The 11,870-nt window shown below is 41.2% G+C and overlaps 1 protein-coding gene across 1 annotated transcript; it reads right to left on the bottom strand.

Annotated features, from left to right (window-relative positions):
- Positions 1-1,830: 1,830 nt before the first annotated feature.
- On the bottom strand, positions 1,831-3,374 carry LOC142537482 (uncharacterized). Its single transcript, XM_075642993.1, has 2 exons — positions 2,457-3,374; positions 1,831-2,406 (listed from the first exon to the last, which is right to left on the bottom strand). Exons 1-2 carry the CDS (start codon positions 3,372-3,374, stop codon positions 1,831-1,833), a joined length of 1,494 nt encoding a protein of 497 aa, XP_075499108.1.
- Between the last annotated feature and the right edge of the window lie 8,496 nt (positions 3,375-11,870).

Here is an 11,870-nt window from a genome sequence, read left to right as displayed (position 1 = left end):
TCAATCTGATGATCGTGAGACTTCCCTTCTATGACGTGCTCCTTAAGTTTGGTCAGTACCAGGTCTCGATCTTGGTTTAACTTGACGGTCTCCTGCAGACATGGCTGGGCCGAGATGGAAGCTAGAGTTACCTTTCCTGGGCCCTTCCGACTTAGCGCATCAGCCACTTTGTTTGTTTTACCCGGATGGTAGCTTATGGTCAAGTCATAGTCCTTCAGAAGTTCGATCCATCGTCTTTGCCTCATATTCAGCTCCCTTTTGGTAAACAAGTACTTGAGGCTCTGATGGTCTGTGAAGATTTCACATTTAGCATCATAGAGGTAGTGTCTCCAAATCTTTAAGGCGAAGACAACCGCTGCCAGCTCCAGATCATGAGTAGGGTAGTTCTGGTCGTGCGGTTTCAACTGCCTTGATGAGTAGGCGATCACTCTTCCTTCTTGCATTAGTACGCATCCCAGACCTTCCTTAGAGGCGTCACTGTAAATAGTGAAATCTCTATTCCCTGCGGGCAGGATCAACACTGGCGTGTACGCGAGTTTCTCTTTCAATGTCTGGAAACTCTTCTCGCAATCCTCACTCCAGGTAAGGTTACGCGCTGGATAGCGCAGTGCATCTGTTTCGGGTACAGAGGTGACGAGTATATCCCTCTTAGGGGATATTTGTTTGAGAAGAAGTCAAGATATTCCCCAAAAAGTGGATCCCGCTCTAATAGCTCCGAATAAATTAAATACCCAGCTCTCAAGGAAGAAGGAAGCTTCAGAGCTGGAAAAAGCTCCTTCTTTTTCTTTAAATAGATAAAGTGGTGGTTCTACCACGTGGAAACGCTCTTTAATGGAACTTTAACTGTAGCTGTTGGGTTCAGCTCTATCGGTCGAAGCAGGATCAAAGAGTTGTAAACGGCAGTTCCATATCTGGAGGGAGGGTTTCATTCTAATTCTTCACCATTTACATCTGTTAGGTTAAAATGCTCAATTTCCGTCGAGATTACTGCCTTTGCCCTGTCACGCGGCTGAATTGGACTCCGTATTTACCATCTGTAGCGCAATTGATGTATTCGAAAGAGATTCCGAAAAGTCGAAAGGATTAATTCATTTCCCTCCCGAGGATTTTCTCTATCTCTGCGTCTTCTGTGTGAGCTTCGTCAGTGGCACAGCTATCTAGGAGAACCCTTCGACAAACTTCCGATAGTAACCTGCCAATCCAAGAAAGCTTCTGATGTCGGTGGCGTTCTTAGGTCTCGGTCACTCAGTAATTGCTTCTACTTTCCTTGGATCCACCGACACTCCTTCTTTTGATATTATGTGTCCTAGAAATGACATACTCCTTAGCCAGAATTCACACTTGCTAAACTTAGCATAGAGATTATTCTCTCTTAAGGTTTGCATAGCAAGGTGAAGGTGCTCTTCATGGCTCGCCTCGTCAGTAGAATAGACGAGGATATCGTCGATGAATACCACTATTAACTGATCCAGGAATGGTTTGAATACTCTGTTCATCATATCCATGAATGTTGCTGGTGCGTTGGTCAGACCAAAAGGCATCACTGTGAATTCATAATGTCCATATCTGGTTCGAAAGGCTGTTTTGGGGATTTCTTCAGCCTTAACTTTCAACTGGTGGTAACCCGTCCTCATATCAAGTTTAGAAAAGACGGAGGCTCCTTTAAGCTGATCAAACAAATCGTCTATCCGAGGTAGAGGATACATGTTCTTGATTTTGATCTTGTTCAGTTCTCTATAATCGATGCCAATCTCATACTCCCGTGTTTTTTCTTCACGAAGAGTACTGGAGCTCCCCACGGGGACACACTCGGTCGAATTTGCCTTTTATCTAGCAATCTTGGAGTTGTTCTTTTAGCTCCTTGAGTTCGGCTGGCGCCATTCTGTAAGGTGCTTTAGAGATTGGTGCAGCACCGGGAACCAGATTGATCTCGAACTGCACTTCACGGTTCGGGACCGTCCCCGAGAGTTCTTCTGGGAAAATGTCTGAGAACTCTCTCACTATCAGGATGTCCTCCAGGTTCAGCTCGACTTCTTCTTGATCTGGGGTTCGGAGTTTGACGCTCTTTCCCTTACAATCTACTATCGCATTGTTTCTTGCTAACCAATCCATCCCTAAGATGATGTCGAAATCGACCATGATCAACTGTATCAAGTCGGCGCTAAAAGTCCGATTACTGATACTGATTTTACAATCTCTGTAAATTTTGTGAGTTTCAATGGCCCTACTTGTAGATGTGGCTATACGAAAGGGTTCAGCTTTATTCTCGGGCTTATGTCCTAATTTCTTAGCAAATCTCTTAGACATAAAGGAATGGGTAGCACCACAGTCAAATAATGCATAAGCAGGCACTTGCTGAATAAGTATGGTACCTGACACGACTTCATTGGCATCGTCTGCCTCTTCCTGAATGATGGCAAAGATCCTGGCGTTAGGTTTGTCCTCCTTTGGTTTACTAGGGCCTGCTCCTGAATTTGGCCCAGTTCCTCTGTTCGGCCCTGCCGATCGGTTGGTGGCGGTAGGACACTCGGCAATCCTGTGCCCTTATTTTCCACATCCAAAGCATACACCACTGGCCTTCGGCATTCCTCGGCGTGTTTGAAGCCACAAGTTGGGCATGGCTTGAGTCCTTGATAGTTAGTGGCGGGGGATTGCCCTGAGAGAGGTCCACCTGACTGATTGGACCTCTTGAACATTGGTTTCCCCTGATAAGGTTGGCCGCTAGGGGGTCGCTTGTTCCTGTTTTCCCCTTCTCTTCGACGAATGTCAACTTCGGCTCGGATAGCCGCGCCCATCAGGTTTGAAAAATTGGCAGATTGGTAGACTGCAAGAGCTGATTGTATTCTGCTGTTCAACCCCTTCTTAAAGCGGTGCAATTTCACAAGTTCATCCGCCATGATTGCTGGAGCATATGATCCAAAGGCATTGAACTGGGAGGTGTACTCCACAACTGACATGTCTGGAGCTTGACTGAAATTTTCAAACTCACTCAGTTTCTGCAGTCTGACCTCGGCCGGATAATATTGTTTCAGAAAAGCTTCTCTAAAACGCTGCCACGTGATTGGTCCTACAGCTGTCATGGCTGGCGAGATTGCTTCCCACCACTTGCCTGCTTTATCCTCTAGGAAAAGCACCATCACCTCCAATTTCAGTGCCTCGGGGACTTCCAACAGTCGCAGCTGAGTCTCCACGCTCTTCAGCCAGCTCTGGCGAATTTCGGGGTCGGCACCCCCACTGAAGGTTGGACACCTGTTCTTGCGGAGTGATTCATAATGGAACTTGACTCCGTGCTGTGGTGGAGGTGGTGGTGGTTGATTGGAATTCGGGTTCACTAACCCTTGCAGTGTCATTGTCACGATTGTGGCTATGGCCATCAGGTCGGCCTGTGTAAGGCCCGAGAATTTGATTATCATAATTTGAAATGATTTGTTGATAATTGAGATGTGATTATAGACGGAACGGATCAGACCGAGATAGGCGAAAAGAAGAATAAATTATGTGCGAGGATGAGCCCTCGCGCATATGCGCGACCCCGCCGGGCGCATATGCGCGAGTTAGGCAAAAGACCTCGCGCATATGCGCGACATGGTTCCGCGCATGTGCGCGAGGGTGGCAGAGAGTTGCACAGGACCTCGCGCATATGCGCCGGGTGAGGGCGCGCATATGCGCGAGCTGCCGAGACTACACGCGCCAAGACTTAGTGTCTCGCGCATATGCGCCGGTTGATGTCGCGCATATGCGCGAAACATGTTGCTTCAAGGAGTGAGCCACTTGCCCCTATCCATGCATTGTATATATATCAACAAGCAATTCATTCCCTCAGAACTGAAGAAAGATCGAAGAGAGGTTCAAGATTTGTGATTGTGCAAGATCCGTCCGTCAGAATTCCAATCCGACTTCAGTACTATGTTCCTATCGACAAAGACTTCAACTGAACGTAAGTTTTATTACGTTCTATTATGATTTGAAATTATGATACTGCCAGAATCAGATATGATTGATATATGATGTTCTTGACATAGTAGACATCGTATAATCGAAACCGAATTGAAGAGCAGATTCTGTATGAAATTATTATGATTTTCAGAACTAATATGATCGAGATTGTACAGATTTGAGATTATGATCTTTTATTTATTGTTGAGATTATGGGTTGTACTGATATTGATTATGAGCTATGTTATTATATCTGTGATGTTGAGAATGACGGGGTTATTGAGATTGTATTGTTATTCCGTCGAAACATCAGTAGATTGATATTAATCAGATTCGTTATTGATTGAGATTGTATCGTTGTATAGCAGACATTGATCAGATTATGTCTAGGTTTGAGTATTGATCAGAACAGGTCTTGAATTGAGCTGTACATTGACACAGTATATTCGATATTGTCATTACCAGATTTATATGGACAGATTTGAATTCGAGACTTCGACTTCATCAAACCGAGAAGAGAAAGGTATAAATTAATGTTGATTCGGGATTGCACAACTCGAGTTTGATTCAACTTGAGTTTCCCAAAATCACATACTGAGTTGTCATTGCCTCGATATGTTGCAATGTTTGAGATTGTTATGCTTATTCTATTGATTTATAGTTAAGCATGTGTGATGTGTAGAGTTATAGGGCTGATGTGCCTAGTCCTTGGGCTGATGTGCCTAATCATTGGCTGATGTGCCAAGTCTTCGGCTGAGTCGCCAAGACACCGGATATTTGGTCATATCGGTTTCGCTTAGGAGTTGATTCATTCCTATCGCTGAGATTCGATATGGACAGGACCAAAGTCCGTAAATAAGAACGTATCGTCACCGCGATCGGGAGAGTAGGTGAGAGATTGTTGCGTTCTTATTCAGATCGGGATCCCTAGATTAGGAATGAGTCGAGTCAGAGTCTCAGAGTCACAGAGTGTGATTTACCATTTGATATCGATTCATGTTTTTTGATTATGATACATGTTCAGAGTGTGATTTACAGTTTGATATCGATTCATGTTTCTGACTGTGATACATGTTATGGATATCTGCTTCATGCGTTTATATATGTTTGTATGATTGCATGTATACATGATTTATACTGGGAATGTATTTTTCACCGGAGTTAACCGGCTGTTGTCTTGTTTGTATGTGTGCATGACAACAGGTGGGACTGGATCAGGGTCAAGACGAGGACGAGAGAGGACTAGTTTAGCGTGGAGATCCGGGCCCAGAGTTGAACCTTGTTTGATTTACTTTTGTACAGGACTTGTACTTAGTTCTGGATATTGATCTTGTAAATGAAATAAGAGTTATTTCATATGTTGCGTACTCTTGTATTTTTAAAAAAAAATTAGACCATGCTTATTTAACTGATCTAATTATTCCCAAAGATGATTAAGAAATGAATTAGCGTCCGGGTCCCCACAGCCTGGTTAAGACTGAACTCAGGTGGTGGTCCATTGTCCTCTTCGTTGGCATTGTTGTTGCTAGCATAACGGGGGTTGCGGTTTTGTCTTGGAGGTCTACCGGCCATTTCCTACAATTTTTTTAAACGTTTCTAAGAATTTGCTGAGCATAACGACATGATTGAATAAATAAGTTATGCTGGAATAACTGAGATTAATAAGTAATCATAACTTTATTAATTTTCAAATGTAGATGAACAACTGAATGCAACAAATAGTATTGAACGAAAAAAAATCGTACTGAATGAAATAATATGCCGACAATGATAAAAAAAAATAATAAACTCCTAGTAATAAAAGAAGGTAGCTAAGACACTCTAGTCATCTATCTCTCCATCCCTACTGCTGCTATAGGCTCATCTATCTCTATCGGCTCCTCATCTTCCGGTTCCTCCTCTGGCTCTTCCTCTTGCAGTATCTCCACCATATGGGTGACCTGGGCGTTCTCTTCCGTGAGCTGTGCCACCTGTGCCTTAAGTCCCTGTATCTCCGCATCAGCCACGTCCATTTCGTCATTCCAATGCTGCTGATACTGCAGATGGTACTGTTTCTTTTTCTTGATTTGGTCCTTCAGAGTTTCCACTTGCTGAGTCAGACGTTGGTTCACATACGCAAGGCTGTTCATGGTCCACCTAAATTCTCCAGTCTCCTCTTACCTTTGGCATTCTGCTGTTTCTCTTCCTCCAGCTCCTTGCGATAACGCTCCGTATCCTCTCGTAACTTTCCATGTTGCTACTTGCACTGTTCTATGACATCTCTTAGGTCCATGTTATCACCTCTAACTAGCTCACCCTGATAGATATACTGGTTAAGGTGGACACGAATCTACTCTTTCTCAGCTGCTAAAGTCTCGACATCCCTCTTCCTCTCACTCAGTGTGGCTCTAAGTCGCTGAATCTGATGGGACTGATAGTGAAGGGCAAGCTCCTTCAAATGAATGGCAGCTTGGGCATGAGTGTGGGGTCGCATGGGAGTAGATGGAGCCATTTCCTGAAATAAAAAATGGAAATGCTCAGAATCAGAAAGAGACAATATAGAACAATGGACGGTTTGCAATATATACGAAATTTTTGAAAATTACATAAATATTTTTTTTTCAAAAATTAAAATTTTGGAATTAGACATATGGGTTCGAAGCATATGTCGAGAAGATTCCAGAACAATCGACGGAATCGAATTCGGAATTTCCTCTGATAAGTTATAGGGTCTACGAATATTTCATAAAACAGCAAAAACGACGTTTCGGAGGCCTAAACGAAGGAATTTCGCGATTTCAGCCCCAACCTCACGACGAAGTGGTGATTTCCACTCGTTGGGCCGTTTCGGTAAACTGTTTTTGTAAAATTCAGCCCCAACCTCACGACAAAAATCCCACCGAAAATTGTTTTTGTAAAATTTTTTTTTCATTTTTCCCAATCGGATTATGAACCTGGCAGATCTGATACCACTTAAATGTCACACCCCAAAACTCGGGATTGACACCGACGTTGTTTAACAATCACACAATTGAAACAACAAGCCTTTTGTAGCACAGTGTAAACCGAAACCAGTTTATATATCATAATTCGACTAAAGGAAACATTGTCTTTACAATACCGAAATCCAAAAAACGACAGAGTTTAATGCGAAAAGATAAAAACTTAATAACATGATAAACTTAAACTTAATCTACACTCTTGAACATTCACCATCCCCAGATATTGTTCGGACTCTTCTTCCTCAAGTTCTTCTTCAAGCTTATCTGGGAAGGTTGTAAGGGGGTGAGTATTTGGGAATACTCAGCAAGTGGGGGCGTATCGAGCACAACAAAACAACATGCATATATTTCGAAACAACATGACTTGCATACATAATTCATAACACATACATAACATTGACCAGCCACTGTAATTTATCTATTTTCTATGGTTTACTGACGTCAGTCCCTAATTTTTACTCCTCTAAGGGGGCGAGGCTGTATAGCGGTTATATCCCCCACCGCGTAAGGGTACGTCATGGTTGGGATTCCCACCCATATATAGTCGACTCCTCACAGTGCTTAAAACAGTATGACAATTCGACACAAGAAAAGGAGTAGAAAAGAACATGTACTCGACCGTATTTTCAAAAACACACGAAGAATGCATAATCAAAATTAATTCTTTAAAACAGCCCACTTACAGTATATATTGATGCTAAAAACGTAGGTGTTTGGCTTCGGGAATTGAGTCGCTTCTCGTTCTTGCTCGGATGGCGCTTCGGCTCTGATTTTTAGGCTAACTTTGGGACGATTTTCGGGCAGAGTTTGGCTAGGAAAGCTGCTGGAATTCTCGAAAATTGCAGCCAAGACTTTCGAAATTATAGGGTAGAGAATGTTAGGTATGGTGGACTATTTATAGGAGAGGATGGTGGATCTAAACTTGATACTCAAATCATACCAAAATTTGCTCCAAATCTCTCAATATTTGACTCCAATATCCTTGCCAATTTTCGAAAATTCGTCTACCTAAGTTGTGAGATTTCTTGATCTCATGGCCCTTGATTTGGCTTGAAAATATGGTGGCTAGATCCTACGGTTTTGGTGCAAAGTTATGATGATTTCCTTCCAATTAACCAAACATCTAACCATCACCAATTTTGGCATTTAATTTAGGAGAATTTTCGAAATTCCCATGCAATATCATGCCTTAGTTCTTTAATTTGTGTGATATTCAAATCTTGCAAAATTCCCCTTCCTAATTTTGAAAATTGCATGCTTAATAATATAATATTGTCTATCCAAGAGTATCTCCACCTTTCCCATATAAAATATTCTCCAATGTGTAAATCTTGTTTTGATACAAAATAAAATCTTATGCTAAAATTTTCCTTACAATTATTTACTTACAAGGTGGAAAAATCCAATTCTTACATATAATATAATATAAAAAAAAAAGATAAATGTAAAGTTACGTGAAAGTTCATTCTTTCATTTTCAACAGAGAGAGCAAAGAGGTGAGAGAAGAAGGTTTTCGATTTTCTTTTCGATCGTGCGACTTATCGGTTTATCCAATCGACGAACCGACTTCAGTCCTGTGATCATTGACACGAGATCTTCGATTTGAGGTATAAATTATATTTTTGGTGATGTTTGAAATTCGTCGATTTTTGGAATAGATCCGATAAATTGTTAAATCATACAAAAATTGAAAATTGTTGAATAGTGTATGATGTTAACGAAGAAGAGATGATTATAGTGATGTTATTTTGAATTATTTTCAATTTATTATAATTAGGAAATTTTAATCATTAGATTGACACTGAAGAATTGTTTGTCAGTTGTTATTAATTGAAAAGAATATGTTATTGATGTAGATAGATTTTTATACTGATATCTTCAAGCTACATCAACTGGAACGAAGAATTGAGGTATGTTGCGACCAAGTAACATACGACAGGTATATGTATCATATGATATATGTCTGGCTGATTTGATTGAGAATATGTGTCTATATGTCTTATTTGTTGAGTTGATGTAGCATGCATGACATTATGATTGGATTATCGATGTATAAATAAATATTTTGTTAACACACATCGTTTTATGCATACATCGATACATGACATGCACGTTGAGCTATGATCCTTGTATACCTTGTTATGATTGGATTTGATTCTGGAGTTTGTGAACACGATGCTATGTTTGGCATTATGTGGCCCTTAAATCATATTCATTTGTGGCCCCAATGATTGATTGAGATTTGGGATTTGATGACTCTTTGTCGACGCTATCATACGAGTATCCCTGATTGAGGCCGGTGTGTCAGCTCGAGCATTGATTTGATAGCGATTCGTTTGATTCCGATATATGCTCAGTGGATGGGCATTTGACCTGATATCTCCACGACATACATGGATTGCATATCATATATCATTGTGTAGATATATGTTGTATATATGATGGTTGTACCATACGGATCTTTGCTCACCCAAAAGGGGCCTATTGTTGTCTTTGTGTGTGGACAATGGCAGGTACTCCAGGATATCAGAAGACCGGAGATGGTACTTCTGGAGGGAGTCACATATGAGCTGAGGTTTTATGTTTTGTTTTCCAGTATATATATATGTATCTATATACCGGGACATGTCCCGATGATATGAGTTTGTTTGTATGTAGTTGGTTTTGATTATGTGTGGGCATATTTTATGATGTGAGATGAAAATACTATTTTTAGTATTCAAATAATATATTTTGGGCTCATTGTAAAGAAAATTTTAACTCGTTTCATAAAGGAGTATTCAAGTCCCTACGGGAGGTCTGGTGAATGATATCATTCGGAAACAGATGCGCGCTGTAATTAATTAACCCTTATCAAATGATATTGTAATAACAATCAGGAGTTAAGGGCCTCACACAGCATGGTATCAGAGCATAGCTGGGAATGCTCGATTGAGTCTTGTGTACACTTGAATAGGCATAAATGAATTGTGCGTTTGTGTTTGATTTATTTGTATTACTTGCTCGTACTTGATTTAGTTTGAGTAAGTTATTGATGAGATTAATGATATGAGATGACGATGATGTGTAATTGATATTTATTTGTGATATTCATCCTCATATTTGTAGATAGATCCCACAAATGAAACTGTGAGTAGTCGTACTGAGAGGATGGTTGGACAATTTGAAGGATTGTCCATGGATCTGGTGATGGCTCGATTCCAGGATTTGAAACCACCGAGGTTCTTTGGCACCGAGAGTGCAGAAAGAGCAGAGGCTTGGTTGAAGGATATCGAGCACTTGTTTAATATTGTTGAATATTCTGAGGCTCGGCAAATGAAACTTGCTCTTTATCAGTTAAAGGACCGAGAAAAATCTTGGTGGGAAGCCGCTGAGATTGGATTGAAAGAAGCCGGGATTGAAGTCACATGGGATGTCTTCAAGGCCCAGTTTTTGGAGCAGTATTCTCCTCCGTCGTATTATACTGCCCAAGAGAATGAATTTAATAGTCTGCAGCAGGGAACGATGACTGTTGCAGAGTATGCTTCGAAGTTTCTACATTGTTGAAATATGCACCTCACGTAGCGGCAAATGCAAAAGCGAAATATAACAGGTTTGTGAATGGATTACATCCTGCTATATATTCTTTTGTCATTTCAGGATTTCCTACGAGCTACGCAGAGGCAGTTGAACGAGTCAATGCATCCGAATCTGGACTAAGGCGAGGAGGTCCTCAGTATGCTCCTCCACCTCCAGTGACAGCTCAGCAGCCTACTTTGCGTCCGAGAGATAGGAAATTTAAGAAGACTAGTTCTGCTGCTTCGTCATCTTCTTCTAGTTCCAGTGGATCCCAGAGAGGGAGTCCCGTGATTTCTCCTTATTGTGGCCATTGTGGAGGCAAACATACTATCGAGCAGTGTCGAGGTATTTTTGGTACTTGTTATCATTGTGGACAGGAAGTTCATTTCTCTCGAGTATGTCCTAATTGGGGTACGACTTCTTCCCAACCCCAGTCAAGATTTTGAGGTGGCCCCAGTATGATGAGACCTGCTGTCCCTGGTTTTTCTTTTCAGCAGTCAAATGTTCCACGATATAGAGGACCTAGTAGTCAGACTGTCCAAGGCTTTCCTCAAGTTCGAGTGTATTCTATGACTGAGGATCAGGCGAAAGAAGCTCCTGGTGGTGTGATTACAGGTATTTGCATGCTTTGCGATTATCTTGCACGTGTTTTATTTGATACATGAGCATCTCACTCATTCATACCTCATGCATTTGTTGGATCGCATGATATTATGTGTACCCCATTGTATGATACCTTATCGATAGCCATGCCAGCAGGGAAGATTATTCTGTCTAAGCAAGTTGTGCATAATTGTGTATTGATCTATGAAGATAATGTGATATTCTTGAATTTGATTGTCCTCCTAATGCACGACTTTGATTGTATTGTTGACATGGATATCTTGACAACAAATCGAACTACTGTTGATTGTTTTCATGGAGTGGTTCGATTTCGACCTATTGATGGACCCAAGTGGAATTTTTATGGCAAAGATTCCCAAGCTAAAATTCCATTGGTATCCTCTTTGGAAATGTCTCGACTTTTGTTTAGCGGGGATGAGTGTTATCTTGTATACGCTATTGATGTCTCGAAGAAATAGCCTTTTTATTGATATTCCCGTTGCGAAAGAGTTTCCGGATGTATTTTCCGATGAGATTCCTGATTTTCCACCTCATCGAGAAGTTGAATTTAGTATTGATCTTGTACCGGGAACTGCACCTATTTTGAAAGCTCCTTATCGCATGGCACCATTGGAATTGAAGGAATTGAAAGAACAATTACAGGATCTTCTCGATAAAGGATATATTCGACTGACTGTATCACCTTTGGGAGCTCTAGTTTTATTTGTTCGGAAGAAAGATGGTACTATGCAAATGTGTATCAATTATAGGCAATTGAATCGGGCTACTGTG

The sequence above is a fragment of the Primulina tabacum genome, chromosome 2 (assembly GCF_025594145.1).
Source record: "Primulina tabacum isolate GXHZ01 chromosome 2, ASM2559414v2, whole genome shotgun sequence".
NCBI lineage: Eukaryota > Viridiplantae > Streptophyta > Magnoliopsida > Lamiales > Gesneriaceae > Primulina > Primulina tabacum.
This window is presented reverse-complemented; position numbering and strand designations above follow the sequence as displayed.

Coding starts and splice junctions, on each gene's coding strand:
- LOC142537482 (XM_075642993.1), bottom strand. CDS start 3,374: ATGGCCATAGCCACAATCGTGACAATGACACTGCAAGGGTTAGTGAAC. Junction 2,407..2,456: donor AAATTCAGGAGCAGGCCCTA/GTAAACCAAAGG, acceptor GCCATCATTCAG/GAAGAGGCAGACGATGCCAA.